The sequence below is a fragment of the Salmo salar genome, unplaced genomic scaffold (assembly GCF_905237065.1).
Source record: "Salmo salar unplaced genomic scaffold, Ssal_v3.1, whole genome shotgun sequence".
NCBI classification, from domain to species: Eukaryota; Metazoa; Chordata; class Actinopteri; order Salmoniformes; family Salmonidae; genus Salmo; species Salmo salar.
The window spans coordinates 137882-164580 of record NW_025548564.1 but is presented as its reverse complement, the minus strand read 5'-3'; the positions used below and the strand labels follow the sequence as shown (position 1 = coordinate 164580).

Below are 26699 nucleotides of genomic sequence, written 5' to 3'. Positions count from 1 at the left end.
ATATCATATATATCATATATATGTGTGTGGTTGTGGTTTACTCAGCTAGTGCTGGTGCTCTGTAGGGGAGGGGTTAAGGGGGGCCTGGGTTTCAGATCTGAGGGGAGGACTGAGGGGTTAAGGGGGCCTGGGTATCAGGTCTGAGGGAGGTCTGAGGGGCTAAAGAGGGCCTGGATTTCAGGTCTGAGGGGGGGACTGAGGGGTTAAGGGGGCCTGGGTATCAGGTCTGAGGGTTTAAAGAGGGCCTGGATTTCAGGTCTGAGGGGAGGACTGAGGGGTTAAGGGGGGCCTGGGTTTCAGGTCTGAGGGGAGGTCTGAGGGGTTAAGGGGGCCTGTGTTTCAGACAGTTGCTGGGCCTGGTACTGAGAGAGGGGGGGAAGATAGAGAGAGTGAGAGAGAGTACAGCAGTTCACATCACTTCAGATCTGAGGGGTAGTTTTCAGGTCTGTAGAAACCACAATGTTTCCATCTACTTGACACGTGATGTGTCAACTGCTTGGCCAGCCACTGTGGAACTGCACGTGTGTGTGTGCGCGCGTGCGTGTGTGTGTGTGTGTGTGTGTGTGTGTGTGTGTGTGTGTGTGTGTGTGTGTGTGTGTGTGTGTGTGTGTGTGTGTGTGTGTGTGTGTGTGTGTGTGTGTGTGTGAGCATTCGTGAACGTGCGTTTATAAGTGTGTGTGTGCAAAATACTATGTGACATTATTATTACTTAATAATATGTAATATTTCTCCAGTATGCATGGTATAAAGTGTAGTATTAACAGTCTGTATGAGGGACCAGATACTAGATAGATACTTTATGACGTTGCTTTGACCGAAATAACAAATTCATTCAGCTGTATCAACACTTCTATGACTCAAGTCATGAGGTGTGACTTCCTCATGTGGTGTGGGTCCATCTCAGTCTGGCTGTGTTCCACATCTGGAGTCTAACATTACCCATCAAACCTTGAGATGGACTAGTTCAAGTCAAGAGGTGTGAACTGTTAACATGAGAGGGCAGGGCAGTAGTTGTGATTGTATCCTTTATGGTTGTGTTTACCTGTTATACTAACTGATATCTGGATCAGAGACCTAGTTACTCTGATACTGTTACTGACAGACCCAGCTACTCTGATACTGTTACTGACAGACCCAGCTACTCTGATACTGTTACTGACAGACCCAGCTACTCTGATACTGTTACTGACAGACCTAGCTCCTCTGATACTGTTAATGACAGACCCAGCTACTCTGATACTGTTACTGGCGTAACAATGATCCCAAACCTTTTCCTGGATATAATGTGGTGTGGAACCCCTCTAACAACTCCTATGATCTACTGATTGAGAACATCACTGAATCTGACTTAGGACTCTACTAATGTGGGACTATGGAGAACAAGGTAGTGGATGATGGAGGTAAAGTAGGTATTAAACAGAAAGAGTTGTACCACTATGGAAACATCACCACTAGGATTTCACTTGGTGAGAACAGTTATTATTCTGTCTTTATCTTCTGGCTGTATCTTTAGTATTATTAATATTGTATTAGTATTGGTGTGTCTGGTTTCCATGAATGAGAGGAGGTTGAGTTATTTTACCTTTATTTCAACAAGGAACACAGACTGAGACTATTTTACAGCTGGGCACTGCGTATACATGTTTACACATACAGTTTAGGGACAATGATTAAGAAACTACACAAGACAAACAAAACCATCACAGATGGTACAGCAACATATTGTTACCTTTACACATAGGTTATTCCCCTAACAGCACAAGAACTTGCATTACCCGAAACAGTTACAAGCAATACAAAAATAAAAATCCTCCAATAAATATTTAAAATGGGCAAGGGGGACAAGAGTCTCAAGTTTAAGTTTAGTCTGCAGGCTATTCCATAGGCAAGGAGCGTAACAGGAAAAGGCAGCCATACCCAACTCTGTGGAAATCACATGGGCCTCAAGTGTAATCCATGCTTGAGGCCTGGTTTTAGGAATTCTAATTCTAATATTGATGAGTGATGATAAATAAGAAGGTAGTTTATTCAGAGGTGCTTTATAGACAAACACGAAAGCATGTTGTTCTGGTCTCACGGACAGCGAAGTCCAACCCACATGTTGATATAAAACACAGTGGTGAGTTCTGTAGCTAGCACCTGTAATAAACCTAAGTGTGCAATGATAAGTAGCATCCAGCGATTTAAGTGTTGATGCCGTAGCATGTAGATAATATCCCCATAATCTGTAACAGACATAAAAGTTGCACACCTGTTTCTATAGAGGAAGCCTAGCTTGACTTTTAGCCGTTTACCATCTTCGTCAATATGCATTTTAAAAGACAGTTTATCATCCAACCATATCCCTCACTATTTATATGCAGAGACCTGATTAATTTGAGAACCATCTAAGCTTGAAAGTACAAGTGTATTTTAAATCAACTTTTTGAACCTATTAAAAATCATAAAATGTGTTTCCTTTGCATTTAAAACAAGTTCCAGCTGTATAAAAGACCCTTGTAGTATCTTAAAATCTGTCTCCAATAGTGATAATGCTTGGTCAGCCGTTGAAGCGATAGAGCACATGACAGTGTCATCAGCATATAAATGAATTTAACCCTTCTTATCTCATCACCGATATTGTTTATGTAGAGAGTGAACAGTAATGGACCAAGTATTGAACCTTGTGGGACCCCTTTAACCAACTCCAATGGCTCTGACTGGATGTAGTTGAATCTAACAGCCTGACTTCTATCCTTTAGATAGTCATGAAACCAACGACAGGCATCCAATCCCAGTCCTATTGACGACAGCTTCCCCAAAAGTATTGCATGGTCTACAGTGTCAAAAGCTTTAGATAAATCTATGAACAAGGCGGCACAGTACTTTCTATTAACCAGGGCATTAGTAATATCATTTACAACACGTACAGTGGCCGTAATAGTACTGTGATTAGGTCTGAAGCAAGATTGATTACTAGAAACAGTATTGTTAACAGTTAAAAAGATTGTAAGGAACACCAAAGAAACTGCATCTTATTTTGAATCAATCACCAGAGGCTGATCTAAGGTCATAAAACACAGCCTCCAGTTCATCTGTAAACATTCAATCAGCAGTAGATCATCTAAGGTCATAAAACACAGCCTCCAGTTCATCTGTAAACATTCAATCTGCAGTAGATCATCTAAGAGTGTACTTCTGTTTGTGTTTAATGTTTTGTCCAGACACCAGTCCTCCTGAGTCCCCCTCCTCCTCCCCTCCTCCTGTAGACTGTGGGCTGTGTTGGATGTTGCTGTTCAATCTGTGTCCTGTGTCTGCTCTCCTCTCCTCCACCTGTGTCTACTCCTTCTGCAGAACAACAGGTAAACTCACTTGATTATTAACAGCAGTATGTGCTCTTTCACTCTTTATAACATTAACTCACTCATTCAGTTTGTTGATGTGATGGATTTTAATTGAATAACTAACTATTAAAGTAAGGAACATCCTATAGCCTAATCTACAGTTATTGACTACATTAGAAATATTCTACATGTATTATTTTACTTAGAAAGTCCGTATACACTCACTCTCACTTAATTTGTTTTACTATCAACTCAATCAATCAATCAACCAGTAAAACCTTCTTTCTAATACTCTGGTAAACTAATGTAGAACATGTTAAATTGACAAATCAATATCAGATGTGTTCTTTATTTGGTGTTTTAATGGTGATAACTCTTCCTCTACAGCTGCAACTGAGACGCAGGTTCCTCTGAACAAGACCACGACCAGGGGAAGTGAGAGAAGGGAGAAGCCATAGTCAAATTGAGATTTGTAGTTCTTTGACTGATGGCCAACTTGATTTGTAGTCCATTTTTATTTAAAAACTAAAGGAATAAGCAGTAAAACATAATGATATGATGAATTTCAAGAAATAATCACAATGTACGACTATATATCAGTAATATTAATCAGATTAATTGTAAAATCTCTGTGTTTCTCTCTCTCTCTCTCTCTCTCTCTCTCTCTCTCTCTCAGGAGGAAGGAGACCTGTTTTACGCCTCGTTGGATATCCGTCAGGGACAGAGGAGACCAAAGAAGAAGAAGAAGAGACCTATACCATCCATCAATACCAGCAGAGTGTGAGACCTATACCATCCATCAATACCATTAGAATGTGAGACCTATACCATCCATCAATTCCAACAGAGTGAGACCTATACCATCCATCAATACCAGCAGAGTGTGAGACCTATACCATCCATCAATACCAGCAGAGTGAGACCTATACCATCCATCAATACCAGCAGAGTGAGACCTATACCATCCATCAATATCAGCAGTGTGAGACCTATACCATCCATCAATATCAGCAGAGTGAGACCTATACCAGCAGAGTGAGACCTATACCAGCCATCAATACCAGCAGAGTGAGACCTATACCATCCATCAATACCAGCAGAGAGTGAGACCTATACCAGCTATCAATACCAGCAGAGTGAGACCTATACCATCCATCAATACCAGCAGAGTGAGACCTATACCATCCATCAATACCAGCAGAGTGAGACCTATACCAGCAGAGTGAGACCTATACCAGCCATCAATACCAGCAGAGTGAGACCTATACCATCCATCAATACCAGCAGAGAGTGAGACCTATACCAGCTATCAATACCAGCAAAGTGAGACCTATACCAGCAGAGTGAGACCTATACCATCCATCAATACCAGCAGAGTGAGACCTATACCATCCATCAATACCAGCAGTGTGAGACCTATACCATCCATCAATACCAGCAGAGTGTGAGACCTATACCAGCAGAGTGAGACCTATACCATCCATCAATACCAGCAGAGTGAGACCTATACCAGCCATCAATACAGCAGAGTGAGACCTATACCATCCATCAATACCAGCAGAGTGAGACCTATACCATCCATCAATACCAGCAGAGTGAGACCTATACCATCCATCAATACCAGCAGAGTGAGACCTATACCATCCATCAATATCAGCAGTGTGAGACCTATACCATCCATCAATATCAGCAGTGTGAGACCTATACAACAATAATAACATTTGGACTCTCTTCCTCAGGCTGAATGACAGCACCATGGCAACAACAACAGAAAGTGTGGTTTTCCTGTGTACAGAGTGTGTCCTCTCAGCCAATCAGTGACTAGCTCTTATATGAGTACTGTAATGCCAACATCATAATATCAGACTTAACAACATTAGTAGTGGTCAATGTATGTATATTGTTCCTAATTTCCTTGCCTAGTTAAATAATGGTTATATGAAAAATAAATAAAATTAAATGTTTACATATAAATGATGTGGGTATATGGGAGTGTGTCCATATGATTGTGTCATGTATGTCATGTATATGTGTGTTGTTGTGGTTTACTCAGCTAGTGCTGCTGCTCTGTAGGGGAGGGGTTATGGGGGGCCTGGGTTTCAGGTCTGAGGGGAGGTCTGTTTCTGCTCCTCGCTCCTGCTGCCTTCTGGGTCGGGAAAACACATGGTGGGTCAGGACATGGTGATACTCATATCAGTTTGTGTTAACTTAACTTTTTATCCAGTGAAGTGATGTGGCATCAGTTTAACCTTTCTAGGGGGTGCGGGACGCTACCGTCCCACCTGGCCAACCTCCAGTGAAATTGCAGAGCACCAAATTCAAAAACAGAAATACTCATTATAAAAATTCATAAATCATACAAGTGTTATACATCTGTTTAAAGATTAACTTCTTGTTAATCCAACCACGGTGTCAGATTTGAAAAAGGCTTTACGGTGAAAGCAAACCATGTGATTATCTGAGAACAGCACCCTGCATACAAATCATTACAAACAGTTAACAGCCTAGTAGAGGAGTTACACAAGTCAGAAATAGTGATAAAATTAAGCACTTACCTTTGATGATCTTCATATGGTTGCACTCACAAGACTCCCATTTACTCAATAAATCTTTGTTTTGTTCGATAAAGTTCCTCTTTATATCTTTATATCCAAAAACCTCTGTTTTGTTCGCACGTTTTGTTCAGTAATCAACAGGCTCAATGGCAGTCACAACAGACAGACGAAAAATCCGAAAAGTAGCAGTAAAGTTCGTAGAAACATGTAAAACGATGTTTATAATCAATCCTCAGGTTGTTTTTAGTCATAATTATCAATAACATTTCAACCGGACAACAGCTTCGTCAATATAAAAGGAAAACAAGAAAGGAGTGCCCTCAGTCTTGCGCATGAAAAACCTCTGGGACACTGCAGTGTCCACTCATTCAAAGTGGTCTTACTCCCTCATTTTTTAGAGTACAAGCCTGAAACAATTTCTAAAGACTGTTGACATCTAGTGGAAGCCATAGGAAGTGCAATTTGAGTCCTAAGTCAATGGATACTGTAATGGCATTGAATAGAAAACTACGAACATGAAAAAAATCCCACTTCCTGGATGGATTTTTCTCAAGTTTTCACCTGCCATATCAGTTCTGTTATACTCACAGACATTATTTTAACATATGCATATCCTAGCTTCTGGGCCTGAGTAGCAGGCAGTTTACTTTGGGCATGCTTTTCATCTGGACGTCAAAATACTGCCCCCTACCCTAGTGAGGTTTTAACATGTTGTGTGTTGTGTTGTTGAATTAAAACCAGGAGTTCATAAGGAGAAAGGGAAGTCCGGAAAAGAAGCAGAGGCCAGTCATTCTCCTTGTCTGTAGTGAATTGAACTCCTCTATCAGAGACCAGTCATTCTCCATGTCTGTAGTGAATTGAACTTCTCTATCAGAGACCAGTCATTCTCCATGTCTGTAGTGAATTGAACTTCTCTATCAGAGACCAGTCATTCTCCTTGTCTGTAATGAATTGAACTTCTCTATCAGAGACCACTCATTCTCCTTGTCTGTAGTGAATTGAACTTCTCTATCAGAGACCAGTCATTCTCCTTGTCTGTAGTGAATTGAACTTCTCTATCAGAGACCAGTCATTCTCCTTGTCTGTAATGAACTTCTCTTCTTCGTGTCCAATTAGATCAGCATCAAACTGTTGCCATTTGTTATTTTGCCTTTCTTTTTTTGTGCATAGAGATTTTTTAACACAAAGTTTCTACTTTTATCTGAACTTTTTTGTCGCTTCTTTTACAATGTCATTTTCTTTACCATTTGAAAATGTATCCAACATCTTATTGTTATGCATTTTCTATTTTTATGGATATAATGATCAGGTCTGATTTATAGTTCAAAGTGAGATAATGTCTGATTTATAGCCTGTGTGTATCTTTCCTAAAGCAGCAGGTGTAAAAGTGTATCCACCCTCCAGAGATCTGTATATAGTGACAAGATGCTCATGTCTATGTCTCTAACAATGGGAGTTGTTGTCCTGTGTAGTGATATTCAGAACACCTCCAGAGATCTGTATATAGTGACAAGATGCTCATGTCTATGTCTCTAACAATGGGAGTTGTTGTCCTGTGTAGTGATATTCAGAACACCTCCAGTTGCAGTAGAAAGCTGTTATTGTGATATGAAGATACAGAATTCTGACCTTAGTTGGCTAGCGTCTGTAAGCTGTTAGTGTCTTAATGACCGTTCCACAGGTGCATGTTCATTCATTGTTTATGGTTCATTGAACAAGCATGGGAAACAGTGTTTAAACCCTTTACAATGAAGATCTGTGAAGTTATTTGGATTTTTATAAATTATCTTTGAAAGACAGGGTCCTGAAAAAGGGACATTTCTTTTGTTGCTGAGTTTCTCTCTCTCATCTCTCTTCCTCCTCCCTTGTGTCCTTCTCCCAACTAAGTCTGTCAGTAAGTAAGCTCTCTCTCTCTCCCTCCCCCTCCTGAGAAATACTGCTAGGCTATATGACTTCTATAATGTGACACACTTTTAAGCAGACAAGATCAGTGGTTAAACCCACCTAGCTACAGGAAACACTGACATTAGAAAAACTCCACAGGAAACTGCTGACAGAGCAGCAAGGTTTCACATAGTGTGTGTTATAATATCACCTCTAACTTTCTACTGCTTGAGTTCACCTCTTATAGAATATTGGCTTAATGTTCCAGCACCTAAATATAAACAGTACCAGCACCCAAAATGAGTACTGAGCAGGAGAAGGGGGGATGTGGTATAGAAGCTAGAGGTCTGTTACCCAAGTCAACTCAACAGGTCTGATGCTATATGTCAGGGTCAGGCTGGGCTGGGACAAGAGAGGAAAAGGTTACTGGTTATGATGACATCACTGGTGAGCAGTCAGTGATACAAAAATGAAGAGGAGAGGAGAGGAGAGGAGAGGAGAGGAGAGGAGGGAGAGGGGAGAGAAAAGGAGAGAGAGAAGAGGAGGATGGGAGAAAGGGGAGAGGAGGTACTGTTTGTCTCCCACCGTTCCACTCAGAGGACTCAACCTTCTGTTATCAAGTGGGCGTTTCCACTATATTTAGTATACCAGTCATTTCAGTGAAGGGAACAAGTGCACACTTTAGCATAAAGGAGAGATAATTAGGACAATGCTTCTTTCTAGTCTACAGTCCTGAGTCTGTGACACCAGATTACCACCTAGTGGTCATAAGAGGAACTGTCCTGTCAGTGTGTTTTTACTGCTGGCTCAAAACAACACATGAACTGCATACATGATATGATTAATGTGTGAGTACTAAAAGCATATGAATATAGTATATTATCCTGTTAGGGCTAGGGGGCAGTATTTGCACGGCTGGATAAAAAAATGTACCCGATTTAATCTGGTTACTAATCCTACCCAGTAACTAGAATATGCATATACTTATTATATATGGATAGAAAACACTCTAAAGTTTCTAAAACTGTTTGAATGGTGTCTGTGAGTATAACAGAACTCATTTGGCAGGCAAAACCCTGAGACATTTTCTGACAGGAAGTGGATACCTGATGTGTTGTATTACCTTTAAACCTATGCCATTGAAAAACACAGGGGCTGAGGAATATTTTGGCACTTCCTATTGCTTCCAATAGATGTCACCAGCCTTTACAAAGTGTTTTGAGTCTTCTGGAGGGAGATCTGACCGAACAAGAGCCATGGAACGATGATGGCCCATTAGACACCTGGCGCGCGAGTTCATGTTGGGTACCCTCGTTCCAATACGTTATAAAAGAGAATGCATTCGTCCACCTTGAATATTATTCATGTTCTGGTTAAAAAGGCCCTAATGATTTATGCTATACAACGTTTGACATGTTTGAACGAACGTAAATATATTTTTTCCCTCGTTCATGAAGTGAAGTCCGGCGGGCTTAGATCATGTGCTAACAAGACGGAGATTTTTGGACATAAATGATGAGCTTTTTTGAACAAAACTACATTCGTTATGGACCTGTGATACGTGGAAGTGACATCTGATGAAGAGAATCAAATGTAATGGATTATTTACATAGTATTTTCGATTTTAGATCTCCCCAACATGACGGCTAGTCTGTATCGCAACGCGTATTTTTCTGGGCGCAGTGCTCAGATTATTGCAAAGTGTGATTTCCCAGTAAGGTTATTTTTAAATCTGGCAAGTTGATTGCGTTCAAGAGATGTAAATCTATAATTCTTTAAATGACAATATAATATTTTACCAATGTTTTCTAATTTTAATTATTTAATTTGTGGTGCTGACTTGACTGCCGGTTATTGGAGGGAAACGATTTCCTCAACATCAATGCCATAGTAAAAATCTGTTTTTGGATATAAATATGAACTTGATAGAACTAAAAATGCATGCATTGTCTAACATAATGTCCTAGGAGTGTCATCTGATGGAGATTGTAAAAGGTTAGTGCATCATTTTAGCTGGTTTTATGGTTTTGGTGACCCTGTCTTTGAATTGACAAAACATTACACACAACTCTTGTAAATGTACTGTCCTAACATACTCTAAATTTATGCTTTCGCCGTAAAACCTTTTTGAAATCGTAAAACGTGGTTAGATTAAGGAGATGTTTATCTTTCAAAGGGTGTAAAATAGTTGTATGTTTGAAAAATTTGAATTTTGACATTTATTTGGATTCAAATTTGCCGCTCTTGAAATGCACCTGCTGTTGATGGAGTGCACCACGGGCTAGCCCATAGAGGTTAAAGTATATTTATTATATATGTGGGTCTGATAAGGAAACACTCTTTACGTTTGCTGTTTTATCACTAAGAAGAACATTGGTCACTATGTAACCAAACACATGTGAAACCTCATGATGTCAGTGATAAGAAGTGTTTAAAAAGGTGGGTTCTGAACCCTGTAGACTACTGCACTACTTCTGAAGAAGACCAGAGTCATTTCAGAATGAAGACTGCTATAGTTCTGATGGTGTTGCTGTTCTGTCTGTCTGGGGCCTGGACTCAGGGAGAGAGTGGAGGGGTGACTAGTAGTTCTGTCTGTCTGTCTGTCTGTCTGTCTGTCTGTCTGTCTGTCTGTCTGTCTGTCTGTCTGTCTGTCTGTCTGTCTGTCTGTCTGTCTGTCTGTCTGTCTGTCTGTCTGTCTGTCTGTCTGTCTGTCTGTCTGTCTGTCTGTCTGTCTGTCTGTCTGGGGGAGGGTCAAGGTGCTGAGCTGGACCTCTGGGCTGATGTCTGGTGTCACTGATGGAATCATTAATGATCAATAACCCCTTGACCACTGGGAAATAAAAAACTGCAGGGGAAATCACACAAGACTGACAGCCTGTGAGTTTATTAAAAGCATTCAGTGATTACATGGCAGTTTAGAGAGCAACAACATAACAATAATCTACTTCATAATCAATAATCAATATCATAACATTTATAATCAATAACATCATTATCTATATACTACTAACAACATAACAATAATCTACATCATAATCAATATCATTACTTTCAAAATCAATAATCAATATCATAACATGTATAATCAATAATATAATTAACTCTATACTAATAACAACATCATAAGAATAATCGATATCATAATCAATATCATAACATTCATAATCAATAACATCATGAGAGGTAAACAACAACAACAACAAACCAAAATGACTTGAGGAAAAGATGACCCCTTTATTAAAATGTTTTTCAAAATGCAAAGAATGAACAGATGATTATAATAATACATGGACTAATAATGGAAACACTTCAAGATAAAGAATCTAAGAGACACTAAATAAGATAAAGAATCTAAGAGACACTAAATAAGATAAAGAATCTAAGAGACACTAAATAAGATAAAGAATCTAAGAGACACTAAATAAGATGAACAATCTAAGAGATACTAAATAAGATAAAGACAAAAATCTATAAATTCTGGAACACAAAACAAACATATTTGAGCAACCCTCTTAAAATAATCAAAACCCCAAGTTACCATGTTGCAGTCACTCCTTTTAAATTTCTTCCAAGGTTCTAGAAAGATAAACTAATTCTGAACTTGTTATTAAAATTAGAACCACTTCAGGTTTGTCACCACATTTTAAACACCAGTCCACTGCTGACCATCCATTTAAAACACAAAACTGACCTAAGATCAGCATGTAGGGTCAGCTTCATTCTACTCCTACTCCGTCCCCTGGGCTGCTCTCGCCTCTCCCGGTCCAGCTTCAGCTCTGGAGCTCAGAGAGACCATCTCCATGGCATTGACATAAAGATCCATGCTGCTCACCCTGTTCACTCTCTTCTGCCTCCTGGTGGGCTAGGGAGACACAGCACCAACAGTCAGACATTTACTGGTAATATCTCTCTCTCTCTCTCTCTCTCTCTCTCTCTCTCTCTCTCTAAAAGATACAAAACTTGATGATCACATAAAATAAAGTGAATGATACAGACCAATTCTCTACCATACGAACAGATACAGACCAATTGTCCACCATACCATCAGATACAGACCAATTATCTACCATACCAACAGATACAGACCATACCAATAGATACAGACCAATTATGTACCACACCAATAGATACAGACCAATTCTCTGCCATACCATCAGATACAGACCAATTCTCTACCATAACAACAGATACAGACCATACCAAAAGACACAGACCAATTCTCTACCACACCATCAGATACAGACCAATTCTCTACCACACCATCAGATACAGACCAATTCTCTACCACACCATCAGATACAGACCAATTCTCTACCATACCAACAGATACAGACCACACCAACAGATACAGACCAATTCTCTACCATACCAACAGATACAGACCACACCAACAGATACAGACCAATTATCTACCATACCAACAGATACAGACCAATTCTCTACCATACCATCAGATACAGACCAATTATCTACCATACCATCAGATACAGACCAATTCTCTACCATACCAACAGATACAGACCAATTATCTACCATACCATCAGATACAGACCAACTCTCTACCATACCAACAGATACAAACCAATTCTCTACCATACCAAGATATACAGACCAATTCTCTACCATACCAACAGATACAGTCAGTCATTAAACAAAGAAAGTCTAACAAACTAATCTTCCCCAATACGAATGGAAATATCAGTCTGATCAAAGACAAACATTTACTTCAAATGACTTGTAACGTCTGAGTAAATGTCTTTACCTTGTAGTACAGGTAGGAGGTGGTGATGGCTGTCAGTAGGATCAGCAGCACTACAACGTGTCTGATGATGAAGGCTGGCAGAGGAGAGGCTGCAAACAGAAACACCTTTGATGAGGGGACTGATCCTCATCAGATAGATCTGTGGAAAATCTGTCAATGACAAAGTTTTAAGTCTGGTTCGTGTTCAGTTACCTGTGACGGTGAGGGAGAGGAGCTCACTCTCAGAGGAGAAGTTATGAGAGACAACATAATTGTCATAAACACAGCTGTAGTTCCCTTGGTGGGAGTCATCTGCAGCAGGGAAGAGGAAGGCAGCAGAGTGATTGACAGCTGGCTGGGTCTGGGTTCTGTTGGAGCCGGTGAACATGAGGAGGAAGGAGCCTCCTGGGTACTGTGGCTGAGTGGAGCAGGTGATGGTGAAGTTGTAGCCCCTGAACATCTCGAACCCCTGGTGGCCCCTGGAGACCCCTCCCATTGAGTCAGTCAGGGAGATATCAGGCTGGACCAGGAGATCTGTAACAATAAAAGAGAACAAGAAAAACCTCTTCAACTAGTTTCCTATAGATATGACAATAACATCAGCATGTAACAGTGCTGGCCACCCTCCCTCACAGGGCAACATGAGTAGTGGGCCTACAGTCACTGAGACAACATATGTTGATATCAGGCTTAAGCAGGACATCTGGAACAAGAGGAGAGAAAAAGAAAACGTAGCTCCTCAACTACTTTCCTCATTTAGGTATGACAATAACATGACATGTGACAGTGGTAGAGAGTAGAGACGTTCACTGAGATAACTCTCAAATACAAAAGCATTCTGGGATATTTAAGTTGTATTTGATTCCTACTTGACTGAGTGATCTATTTAGTAAAGCAGACTGACAAGCTAAACAGTCATCATGGGAGGTGCAGAGGAAGTTGTATGAATGAAGGAAATCAGTTGAATAATATTATAATATCTTGTTGTTACCTGAGCAGATCACTGTGAGTCCAGGAAGGAGATCATATCCTCTCCAACACCCCCTCAGTGAAGGCTCAGACCCAGAACAGGAAGCTCCAAACCCTCTAGTGGTGTTTCCAGGTAGAACTGAAACAGTGGAGTCACAACCCAGCTGTCTACACTCTACTACAGCTACATCCCCCCAGTAATCATCTCCCACAGTCCTCCACTCTCCCTGGTCGTACTGCTCCACTCCACCAGCACAGCGACTGCCTCCTCCCACCAGCCTCACATCATCAGGCTCTGAGAAAAGAAAAGAGAGAGACAGTAATCTTACTATTTTCTCACTAAAACACACCTATATTGTCTCTCATATTCTTCACTCCAGGTCAGAAACAATGTTATTTGAGTGACAAACTACGCAGACGAGACCATTCTGTATACTTCTGGCCCTTCTTTTGACACTGTGATAACAAACCTTCAGACGAGCTTCAATGCCATACAACTCTCCTTTCGTGGCCTCCAAATGCTCTGAAACGCAAGTAAAACTAAATGCATGCTCTTCAACCGATCGCTGTCCGCACCTGCCCGCCCGTCCAGCATCACTACTCTGGACGGTTCTGACTTAGAATATGTGGCCAACTACAAATACCTAGGTGTCTGGTTAGACTGTAAACTCTCCTTCCAGACTCATATCAAACATCTCCAATCCAAAATCAAATCTAGAATAGGCTTCCTATTTCGCAACAAAGCATCCTTCACTCATGTTGCCAAACAGACCCTCATAAAATGGACTATCCTGCCAATCCTTGACTTCGGCGATGTCATTTACAAAATAGCCTTCAACACTCTACTCAGCAAATTGGATGCTGTCTATCACAGTGCCATCCATTTTGTCACCAAAGCCCCATATACTACCCACCACTGCGAGCTGTACGCTCTCGTTGGCTGACCCTCGCTTCACATTCGTCGCCAAACCCACTGGCTCCAGGTCATCTATAAGTCTTTTCTAGGTAAAGCTCCGCCTTATCTCAGCTCACTGGTCACCATAGCAGCACCCACCCGTTGCACGCGCTCCAGCAGGTATATTTCACTGGTCACCCCCAAAGCCAATTCCTCGTTTGGCCGCCTTTCCTTCCAGTTCTCTGCTGCCAATGACTGGAACGAATTGCAAAAATCATTGAAGCTGGAGACCCATATGTCCTTCACTAACTTTAAGCACCAGCTGTCAGAGCAGCTCACAGATCCATGCACCTGTACATAGCCCATCTGTAAATAGCCCATACAACTACCTCATCCCCATACTGTTATTTATTTTTTTGCTCCTTTGCACCCCAATATCTCTACTTGCACATTCATCTTCTGCACATCTATCACTCCAGTGTTTAATTACTAAATTGTAATTATTTCGCCACTATGGCCTATTTATTGCCTACCTCCCTTATCTTACCTCATTTTCACACACTGTATATAGACTTTTATTTCTCTATTGTTCTACTGTATTATTGACTGTATGTTTTGTTTATTCCATGTGTAACTCTGTGTTGTTGTATGTGTCAAATTGCTACGCTTTATTTTGGCCAGGTCGCAGTTGCAAATGAGAACTTGTTCTCAACTAGACTACCTGGTTAAATAAAGGTGAAATTAATAAAATAAAATTGACTGTATGTTTGTTTATTCCATGTGTAACTCTGTGTTGTTGTTTATGTTGCACTGCTTTGCTTTATCTTGGCCAGGTCGCAGTGGTAAATGAGAACTTGTTCTCAACTAGCCTACCTGGTTAAATAAAGTAATTAAAAAAAAAAAAAAATGTTTCTTACCTGAGCAGGTGAGTCCAACAGCATTACCAGGTAGACAGGTGTTGTTTTCTCTGTCTGAGGTGTCACAGTCCAGGAGAAGGGACTCTTTGCCTTTACACTGGAACTCTTTATCCCAGGTCTGACCCTCACCTTCTCCATAGAGCCCCCCCTGTAGAGCTGCAGGAGCCCCACAGCCAATCTCCCCACAGACTACCTCTGCATCCTGCCGGTCAAAGTCAGCTTCACACACTGAGGCCCAGGACTGATTGGACTTCACCTCCACTCTCCCAGAGCAGAGACCAGCTCCATCCACAAGCCGCACAGACTCTGGAGAAAAAGACTTGGTTGAACATTCAATCAGTTTTGTTGATGACACTGTCAAGGACTAAACACAAATATGTTGGATAAAAGATTGTAGTTTGCTATGTTTGATACTGTAAGAGGTAGAAATGTGTTCTTAGTCACTCAGGATAGGGTTGGGAATAATGCAGGCAGGAGACAGGAATAAGTTCACTTCACTTTATAGAAAATAAACAGCTGGACATCCATCAGGCAGCTTCACTTCAGTACCATCTGAACTACAATGATCTGCCCATGAACATCTCCCATAAACCAAGATGACAAACACAAATATAATGTTTAAATACATCTGACATCTCTCCCTCTATTTAAATGAAATAAAAACACATAAAACATGATACATGGTAATATTGTATAATGTATAAATAAATCTCTCAATATGACCAGTCTCTTACCTGAACAGATCACGTGATGATAATATCCACCTTCACATGTGTAGGTTTTGGTGACACACTGTCTTAAAGTAGACTCATGTCCATTACAACTACTCTCTAGTCTGACTCCTCCTCTTCCCTCTTTAACCAGAGGTCTAGATTCAGCTACAGGATTCCCACAGTCCAGCTCTCTACACACAACCTTAGTCTCTCTCATGCTCCACCACCCAGGACATAGACCCAACCACTTTCCTTTATAAAATACTTCCACTGTCCCAGAACAGGAAGTGGTCCCATTCACCAGTCTGACTGAGTATTCAGCTGTAAACAGCAGAGAGGAAAACACAGTGGTGAGGACAGATGATGACAGTGATTCTGTTATTCTAACAGCAGTAGTGCTTTGTGGTTGACAAGTATTAGTAGTTCCATAAAACACTACTTGTTATTGGGGTTTAGAATGGTTTGTATGGACACATGAATTTCTTCATGTGGGATAATAAAGTTGACTAATATTGAACTGCTATAATCACTGTAGAGTTATACTCTACCTACCTGGTGGACTGACGATTTGAGCCTGGAGATCTGAGGAGAAAGAGAGAGACAGAGGAGAAAGAGAGAGAAAGAGACAGAGAGATAGAGAGAAACAAAGGAGAAAGGGAGGAGTCAGAGGAAGAGAGAGACAGAGGTTAAATGAACATCAACATGACCTTTCAAGATGTGATGGGGAAGATAGGCTTATCGTTGGTATGGTGCAACAACACCCATGTGTACATACACTATATATACAAAAGTATGTGGACACCCCTTCAAATTATTGGATTCTATTTCAGCCACACCCCTTCCTGACAGATGTATAAATCAAGCACTCAGCCATGCAATCTCCATAGACAAACATTGGCAGTAGAATGGCCTTAATGAAGAGTTCAGTGACTTTCAACGTGGCACACTGATAGGATGCCACATTTCCAAGTCAGATGGTCAAATGTCTGCCCTGCTAGAGCTGCCCAGGTCAACTGTAAGTGCTGTTATTGTGAAGAGGAGACGTCTAGGAGCAACATAGAGCATAAAAATCGTCTCACTACCAATTTCCAAATGGCCTCTGGAAGCAACGTCAGCACGTGAACTGTTCGTTGAGAGCTTCATGAAATGGGTTTCTATAGCCAAGCAGCCACACACAAGCCTAAGTTCACCATGCACAACGCTAAGGGTCATCTGGAGAGATGTAAAGCTCGCCTCCATTGGACTCTGGAGAAAACACGTTCTCTGGAGCGATGAAAACATGTTCTGAAAACACATTGTCTGGAGCGATGAAAACACGTTGTCTGGAGCGATGAAAACACGTTCTCTGGAGCAATGAAAACACGTTGTCTGGAGCGATGAAAACACGTTGTCTGGAGCGATGAAAACACGTTGTCTGGAGCGATGAAAACACGTTGTCTGGAGCGATGAAAACACGTTCTCTGGAGCGATGAAAACACGTTGTCTGGAGTGATGAAAACACGTTGTCTGGAGCGATGAAAACACGTTCTCTGGAGCGATTAAAACATCTTCTCTGGAGCGATGAAAACATGTTCTCTGGAGTGATGAAAACACGAGACCTTGTCTGGCCTGCACATAGTCCTGAGCTCAAACGCCGATGAGTCAGGTCTAATCGCACAACATCAGTGCCCAACCTCACTAATGCTCTTGTTGCTGAATGGAAGCAAGTCCCTGCAGCAATGTTCCAACATCTAGTGGAAAGCCTTCCCAGAAGAGTGGAGGCTGTTATAGCAGCAAAGGAGGGACCAACTCCATATTAATGCCCATGATTTTGGAATGAGATGTTAGATGAGCAGGTGTCCACATACTTTTTGTCATGAAGTGTACATTCCCCTTCCATGCAATGTGTAAGAGGAGTTTAAATCTAATTTAATACATTTGCTTTTGTCAGTTTTTTAAATCATTAATTTCAGAGGTCAGGGTCAAGCTGAGCCGGACCAAGAGTGGAAAAGGTTACTGGTTATGATGGCATCACTGGTGAGAAGTCAGTAATGAAAAGATATTCAGTTGACTGCATGTTAGTCTGTCAGCCCTATCTCTGATGACATCTCCCTTTCTCTCCTCCCCTTCCCTTATCTCTCTCTCTCTCTTCTTGACATATAGCATCAGGCCTGTTGATCTTGACTCAGGTAACAGACCTCTATCATCTACACCCCTCCCTTCTCCATCTGTAACATAAGACCAATATAAAACATATTATACAATGGGTGGATCTAATCCTGAATGCTGATTGGTTGAATCCGCATTCAAGCCATTGTCTATTCCACAAGTTACCACCGGCTAAATCTATGTCGTTTAAATGCTTATTTACTCTGTTCCATCTGATTGTACAATCCACTGTCTCATCAGCCCAGCCAAGCAACTTATAAACTTTATCTCTACTATAAAAAGCATCTAGATATTATCTCACATTTTTTAAGACTAACATTTAGTTTTCAACATTAGAGATTTGTATAAACCTGCTGTCTGTCTCTCCAGCATTTACAACATTGTTTCAATATTCAAATTCAAATCTCCAGCTGTCCCATAGTATTGAACATGTCGGGAGTCGGGACGAGACAGACACGCAGGCAGCGATTCTCAGCTTAAATCATGAATCAGCATCATGTTTATGGATATATACAAAGAAAGATCATTTGATAACAGGTAAAACCAAACAAAGTGCAGCTAGTTTGCAGTGTTTCCAGCTTCAGTTTGAAGTGACTGTGTTAGCTGTGTCGTTGGCTAGCTCCTCTGAAAAACAGTGTCCTGACGAGTGAGAACATTTTCTATCCCAAGTGAAATCGTGCCTCATTATCTCATTGTTATGGATGTGACCAATAAATGTCATTAGAAAACTGCTTAAACAAATGCAAATGCAGCTACTGTTGTTATTCTGGCTGCACTGTTTGATGTGACTATAAGTTAGCCATAGTTGGCTAGTTAGCGAGGAAGGGATAAGTACTTTGCCAGCCAGTATGGCAATGGAACATTTAGAACGAACGACTGGGTCGCGTCCATAGATACAGAACAAAAAGACTGAACGACTGGGTCGTGTCCATAGATACAGAACAAAAAGACTGAACGACTGGGTCGTGTCCATAGATACAGAACAAAAAGACTGAACGACTGGGTCGCGTCCATAGATACAGAACAAAAAGACTGAACGACTGGGTCGCGTCCATAGATACAGAACAAAAAGACTGAACGACTGGGTCGCGTCCATAGATACAGAACAAAAAGACTGAACGACTGGGTCGCATCCATAGATACAGAACAAAAAGACTGAACGACTGGGTCGCGTCCATAGATACAGAACAAAAAGACTGAACGACTGGGTCGCGTCTCTGGCAGCAACCGAACCAATAGAACGAACGACCAGCCAGCTTGGGTAGCAACCCTAGATTTGTGTCGGGACTATATCTTGTGGAAAGATTAAATAGTATGAATAAATTCATCAAAATAATATTGTTAATCATTAATTGAATATGTTGTTAACCCGTTATATAAAAGTGATAATGCCCTCGAAGCCGGTGACTGGAGGATATATTGACCCGGTTTGCCTGCCCTCGACGAACAACGGGGCGGCAGCGTAGTCTAGTGGTTAGAGTGTTGGACTTGTAACCGAAAGGTTGCAAGTTTGAATCCCTGAGCTGACAAAGTAAAAATCTGTCGTTCTGCCCCTGAACAAGGCATTTAACCCACTGTTCCTAGGCCATCATTGAAAATAAGAATTTGTTCTTAACTGACTTGCCTAGTTAAACAAAAGGTTAAAAAAATAACACCTGAGGGCATTATCAATTAAATATATACTTTAATTCATTTACATAGAGACATATACAATCAGTCATTGACACTGAATATACAACAGTCAGATGCATGACACCATCACACCTTAACTGACATTAGTGTCTGTCCCCAGATGGACAGTGTTGGGTTCCAGTTTGAAATATTTCACTAGAAGTTAATGGTTACATGGATGAGAAAATGTACACGCTGGGATCAATGGAGGTTGTATAAGTGCCAGGGCCCTGAAAAGGAACTAAGTAAGGGAAAAGGCAATCACATGGTTGAAGTCACTGATAAGGGTGGATAACTGTGGATTATTGAGGAATTTATGGGCCGAAGTCAGGTCAGAGGTCAGGTCAGAGGTCAGGTCAGAGGTCAGAGGTCAGGTCAGATGAAGAGAGAAAAGAACAGCTGTAACTAAAGTCCAGTCTAGCAACAGAGATGTATTGGCTGTCCAGATGTGTAAGGAGGATACTCAGCATGTTATAAATATGGGTTGGTGTAAACAGGTCTTTGTCTTATGAAGCTGTGTGACCCAGTGGGTGAATAAACTTGGTTTGATATGACAAACTGTTAAGCGGATCAGATCAGTGGTTAAACCCACCTACCTACAGGAAACACTGACATTAGAAAATCTCCACAGGAAACTGCTGACAGAGCAGAAAAGTTACACATAGTGTGTGCTATAATATCACCTCTAACTTTCTACTGCTTTAGTTCACCTCTTATAGAATATTGGCTGAATGTTCCAGCACCTAAATATAAACAGTACCAGCACCCAAAATGAGTACTGGTGAGGTCTCATGTTAGAGCAAGAGAAGGGGGGATGTGGTGTAGAAACTAGAGAGACAGAAGATGAGAGAAGAAGAGATGGGGGAGAAGAGGAGAGGAGGGAGAAGAGGAGAGGAGTGAGAAGGGGAGAGGGGGAAAAGAAGAGAGGGGGAGAAAAGGAGATGGGGAGAAGAGGAGAGGGGGAGAAGAGGAGAGACGAAGAGGAGAGGGAGGAGAAGAGGAGAGAAGAAGAGGAGAGGGGGAGAACAGGAGAGAAGAAGAGAGGGAGGAGAAGAGGAGAGGGGGGAGAAGAGGACAGGGGGAGAAGAAGAGAGGGGCAGAAAAAAAAAGTTTTTGCTTTGTAATTATTGGGTATTGTGATGTCATTATGGGGTATTGTGATGTCATTATGTTGTATTGTGTGTAAATTGATGATAAAAAAAACAATTGAATACATTTTAAAATAAGGCTGTAACATAACACAATGTGAAAAAAGTCAAGGGGTCTGAATAATTTCTGAATGCACTATTTCCCATGCAAATAAAGCTGCTTTGAATTGAATTGAGACGAGAAATGAAAATCAATATGACCTTTCATGATGTAAAGGGGAAGACAGGCTTATCGTTGGTATGATGCAACAACACCCATGTGTACATACATTCCCCTTCCATATGAACCTCTCTTTGCAGATGAGTTTACAGTATACCTAATTTAACACATTAGCTGTCGTCTGTTTTTTTTTTTCAATCATTCAGTTCCATAGGTCAGAGGTCAATCCAAAAGTGGAAGAGTGCAAAAGATTACTGGTTATGATCACTGGTGAGAAGTCAGTCTTGAAAATATATTCTGTTGACGTACATCCCCCTCACTCTTTCTCTCTCCACAAACCTCTCTCTCCCCTCCCCTCTTTCTCTACTACTCTCTCCTCTGCCCTACCCATCTCTCTCTCTCTCTCTCTCTCTCTCTCTCCTCTGCCCTACCCATCTCTCTCTCTCTCTCTCTCTCTCTCTCTCCCTGACATATAGCATCAGGCTTGTTGATCTTGACTCAAGTCATAGACCTCTAGCTTCTACAACCCCCCTCCCCCTTCTCCTACTCTAACATTAGACCAAAATAATATATTATATATAATCACATTCATTTACATAGAGACATATAGAATCAATCATTGACACACTGATTATACAACATTCAGATGCATGACACCATCACACCTTAACTGATGTTAGTGTCTGTCCCCAGATGGACAGTGTTGGGTTCTAGTTTGAAGTACTTTCTATACTAGAAGTTAGGCTATATGACTTCTATGTCATTAGTTCAATAGGTTTTTGATGTGAGATAAACTTCTTAGCAACATATCTTGGATCAGTGTCACGTCCTGACCATAGTAAGATGTTATTTTCTATGGTAGAGTAGGTCAGGGCGTGACAGGGGGTGTTTTTCTATGTTTTGTATTTCTGTGTTCATGTTCTAGTTTTGTATTTCTATGTTGCTTTTGTTTGGGATGATCTCCAATTAGAGGCAGCTGGTCCTCGTTGTCTCTAATTGCAGATCATACCTAAGTAGGGGTTTTTCCACCTGGGTTTGTGGGAGATTAATTTTGAGTAGTGTATGTTTCACCTCTGCGTTGTTTTTGACATTCAGTTTATTTATGTATTGCATAGTTCACAGAGTAAATAAAATGTGGAACGACATACACGCTGCACTTTGGTCCGCTTCTCCTTTCGACAACCGTGACAGAATCTCCCACCACCAAAGGACCAAGCAGCGTGCCCAGGAGGAGCAGGGATCCTGGGCCCGGGAGAGGAAAGAATGGAGGACGTCCTGGACATGGGCGGAGGTAATGACAGGGGACAAGACCCTGCCATGGAAGCAGGGGGAGACAGCGAGGGAGGAACGGCAACGTTATGAGGAACTAGCACGGCAACGACGGAAGCTCGAGAGGCACACGGGGAGATTGGCAGAGTCAGGGTGGAGACCTGAGCCAACTCCCCGTGCTTACCATGGGGAGCGAGTGAAGAAGCAAGCACCATGTTATGCGGTGATGCGCACTGTGTCGCCAGTGCGCATTCACAGCCCGGTGCGATCTGTGCCTGCGCCCCGCATTTGCCGTTCTAGGTTGAGCATCCAGCCAGGACGGGTTGTGCTAGCCATAAGCTCCAGACCTCCAGTGCCCCTCCACGGCCCAGTTTACCCTGTGCCTGCTCTGCGAACCCGGCCTCCAGCAATGTTCCCTAGTCCAGAGCTCTCAGCGAAGTTCCCCAGTCCGGAGCCTCCAGCGACGTTCCCTAGTCCGGTAAGACCTGTTCCGGCTCCATGTACGAAGCCTCCAGTGATAATCCATGGCCCGGAGCCTGTATGGATAATCCATGGCAAGAAGCCTGTAGGGATGATCCATGGCCCGGAGCCTGTAGAGATGATCCATGGCACAAAGCCTCCAGTGATAATCCATGGCCCGGAGCCTCCAAGGATTATCCATGACACAAAGCCTCCAGTGGTGATCCATGGCATGGAGCCTGTAGCGACGGTCCCCAGTCCGGAACCGCCTGAGACGGCCTACAAACCGGAACCTCCTGAGACGTCCTACAACCCGGAACCTCCTGAGATGGCCTGCAGTCCACAACCTCCTGAGACGGCCTGCAGTCCGGAACCTCCTGAGACGGCCTGCAGTCCGGAACCTCCTGAGACGGCCTGCAGCCTCGAGTCTTTGGCGGTGGCCTGCATCCCAGAACCTCCGGCGATGATCCGCAGCCCAGAACCTCCGGCGATGATCCACGGTCCAGTGGCACAGAAGCAGAGGGATCAGCGGGCGGAGCAGGGATTACGCCCCGTCCCAGAGCCGCCGCCTCTTTTGGAGGATCCGCGGGATAAGAAGGATATGTGTACTGCACCAGAGCCGCCATAGACAATAGTTTCCCACCCTACCCTCCCATTTCTTTTTTTTTGTTTTTTGGGGGGGGCGGTTTGGTGTTTTGTTTAGGTGCGGTCGGAGTCCGCACCGTGGGGGGGGGGGGTACTGTCACGTCCTGACCGTAGTAAAATGTTATTTTCTATTGTAGAGTAGGTCAGGGCGTGACAGGGGGTGTTTTTCTATGTTTTGTATTTCTATTTCATGTTCTAGTTTTGTATTTCTATGTTGGTTTTGTTTGGGATGATCTCCAATTAGAGGCAGCTGGTCCTCATTGTCTCTAATTGGAGATCATACTTAACCTCTCTAGCGTATGTGGGATGAAATCGTCCCACCTACTCAACAGCCAGTTGAATCCCGTGGCGCGTTATTCAAATACCTTAGAAATGCTATTACTTCAATTTCTCAAACATATTACTATTTTACAGCATTTTAAAAACAAGACTCGTTAAACTAACCACACTGTCCGATTTCAAAAAGGCTTTACAACGAAAGCAAAACATTAGATTATGTCAGCAGAGTACCCAGCCAGACATAATCAGACACCCATTTTTCAAGCTAGCATATAATGTCACATAAACCCAAACCACAGCTAAATGCAGCACTAACCTTTGATGATCTTCATCACGGGCTAGCTATTTAGACACCCACCAAGTTTAGCCCTCACCAAAGTCAGATTTACTATAAGAAAAATGTTATTACCTTTGCTGTTCTTCGTCAGAATGCACTCCCAGGACTTCTACTTCAATAACAAATGTTGGTTTGGTTCAAAATAATCCATAGTTATGTTCAAATATCGTCTGTTTTGTTCGTGCGTTCAAGACACTATCCGAAAGGGTAAAGAAGGGTGATGCGCCCGACGCATTTCATGACAAAACATTTCTAAATATTCCATTACCGTACTTCGAAGCATGTCAACCGCTGTTTAAAATCAATTTTTATGCCATTTTTCTCGTAAAAAAGCAATAATATTCCGACCGGGAAACCCTGTTTTAGTTCAAAGACAGAGATAATAAAAACATGGTGTTGCCTCGTGCACGTGCCTCAGTCTCATTGTACTCTGATCGACCACCATCCAAATGCGCTAATGTTTTTCAGCCAGGGGCTCCAAAGACATCATTCAGCTTTTTCCCGGGTTCTGAGAGCCTATGGGAGCCGTAGGAAGTGTCACGTTACAGCAAAGATCCTCAGTTTTCAATAAAGAGAGTCAAGAAGCCCAAGAAATTGTTAGACAGGCCACCTTCTGATGGGAATCATCTCAGGTTTTTGCCTGCCATATAAGTTCTGTTATACTCACAGACACCATTCAAACAGTTTTAGAAACGTTAGGGTGTTTTCTATCCAAAGCCAATAATTATATGCATATTCTAGTTTCTGGGCAGTAGTAATAACCAGATTAAATCCTGTATGTTTTTTTATCCGGCCGTGTAAATACTGCCCCCTATCCCTAACAGGTTAAGTAGGCTTTTTTTCCACCTGGGTTTGTGGGAGATTCATTTTGAGTTGTGTATGTTTCACCTCTGTGTCATAGGATAGGGGGCAGTATTGTCACGGCCGGATAAAAAACGTACCCGATTCAATCTGATTATTACTCCTGCCCAGAAACTAGAATATCCATATAATTATTAGCTTTGGATAGAAAACACTCCAAAGTTTCTAAAACTGTTTGAATTGTGTCTGTGACTATAACAGAACTCATTTGGCAGGCCAAAACCTGAGAAGATTCCAAACAGGAAGCGCCCTCTCTGACCATTTCTTGGCCTTCTTGATCATCTCTATCCAAAACAGGGGATCTCTGCTGTAACGTGACATTTTCTAACGCTCCCATAGGCTCTCAGAAGGCGCCAGAACGTTGAATGATGACTTTGCAGGCCATGGCTGCAAAGTCATGGCCTGCAAAGGATAGTTTTGTCTTTAAAATGGTGTAAAATAGTCATATGTTTGAAAAATTGAAGTTTTCGGATTTTCGAGGACTTTGTATTTCGCGCCACGCCTATCATTGGATATTGGAGCAGGTGTTCAGCTAGCGGAACGGCTAGATGTAAGAGGTTAACCTGTTAGGGCTAGGGGGCAGTATTGACATGGCTGGATAAAAAACGTGCCCGATTTAATCTGATTATTACTCCTGCCCAGAAACTAGAATATCCATATAAGTATTAGCTTTGGATAGAAAACACTCCAAAGTTTCTTAAACTGTTTGAATGGTGTCTGTGAGTATAACAGAACTCAAATGGCAGGTCAAAACCTGAGAAGATTCTGAACAGGAAGTACCCTGTCTGACCATTTCTTGGCCTTCTTTGCCATCTCTATCCATTACAAAGGATCTCTGCTGTTACGTGAGACTTCCTATGGCTGCAATGGGCTCTCAGAAGGCGGCAAAAAGCTGAATCGTGGCTTTGCAGCCTCTGGCTGAAAAAAAGTAGTGCGTTTGGGTAGTGGCTGGTTACAGTACTGTGAGACTCAGACTACCATTTCACAAACAAAACGTCGCTATTTTGATATAACGATTAATTATTTTGGACCAAACCAACATTTGTTATTGAAGTAGCAGTCCTGGGAGTGCATTCTGACGAAGACAACAAAGGTAATCAAACTTTTGTAATAGTAAATCTGACTTTGGTCAGGGCTAAACTTGGTGGGTGTCTAAATGACTAGCCGTGATGGCTGGGCTATGTACTCAGAATATTGCAAAATGTGCTTTCACCGAAAAGCTATTTTAAAATCGGACATATCGAGTGCATAGAGGAGTTCTGTATCTATAATTCTTAAAATAATTGTTATGTTTTTTGTGAACGTTTATCGTGAGTAATTTAGTAAATTGTTAGTAAATTCCCCGGAAGTTTGCGGGGGATATGCTAGTTCTGAACGTCACATGCTAATGTAAAAAGCTGGTTTTTGATATAAATATGAACTTGATTGAACAAAACATGCATGTATTGTATAACATAATGTCCTAGGTGTGTCATCTGATGAAGATCATCAAAGGTTAGTGCTGCATTTAGCTGTCTTCTGGGTTTATGTGACATTATATGCTAGCTTGAAAAATGGGTGTCTGATTATTTCTGGCTGGGTACTCTGCTGACATAATCTAATGTTTTGTTTTCGTTGTAAAGCCTTTTTGAAATCGGACAGTGTGGTTAGATTAACGAGAGTCTGGTCTTTAAAATGCTGTAAAATAGTCATATGTTTGAGAAATTGAAGTAATAGCATTTCTAA

At 41.8% G+C, this 26699-nt stretch overlaps 1 protein-coding gene and 2 long non-coding RNA genes across 4 annotated transcripts in view; 2 read left to right on the top strand and 1 right to left on the bottom strand.

Moving 5' to 3' along the window:
* The first annotated feature begins 1419 nt into the window (after positions 1 to 1419).
* LOC123733138 (uncharacterized) overlaps positions 1420 to 26699 on the top strand; it is a 44470-nt gene continuing 19190 nt past the window's right edge. The window contains exon 1 of the long non-coding RNA XR_006763615.1: positions 1420 to 1466. This is a non-coding gene — a long non-coding RNA (uncharacterized lncRNA). The remainder of the gene's footprint in view (positions 1467 to 26699) is intronic.
* LOC106592603 (deleted in malignant brain tumors 1 protein-like) lies at positions 10625 to 16840 on the bottom strand. 2 transcript variants are annotated; one of them, XM_045712512.1, is made up of 7 exons: positions 16550 to 16840; positions 16019 to 16318; positions 15285 to 15590; positions 13495 to 13767; positions 12717 to 13037; positions 12525 to 12613; positions 10625 to 11624 (listed from the first exon to the last, which is right to left on the bottom strand). In XM_045712512.1, the coding sequence occupies exons 2-7, from the start codon at positions 16212 to 16214 to the stop codon at positions 11490 to 11492; spliced, it is 1320 nt and encodes a 439-aa protein (XP_045568468.1). In that variant the 5' UTR covers positions 16215 to 16318; positions 16550 to 16840; the 3' UTR covers positions 10625 to 11489. The 2 variants fall into 2 exon arrangements, with proteins under 2 accessions (XP_045568468.1, XP_045568469.1); XM_045712513.1 differs by lacking the exon at positions 16550 to 16840 and having other exon boundaries at positions 16019 to 16489.
* LOC123733140 (uncharacterized) lies at positions 21077 to 22279 on the top strand. The gene is made up of 3 exons (XR_006763618.1): positions 21077 to 21202; positions 21331 to 21394; positions 22240 to 22279. It is a non-coding gene; the product is annotated as an uncharacterized lncRNA (long non-coding RNA).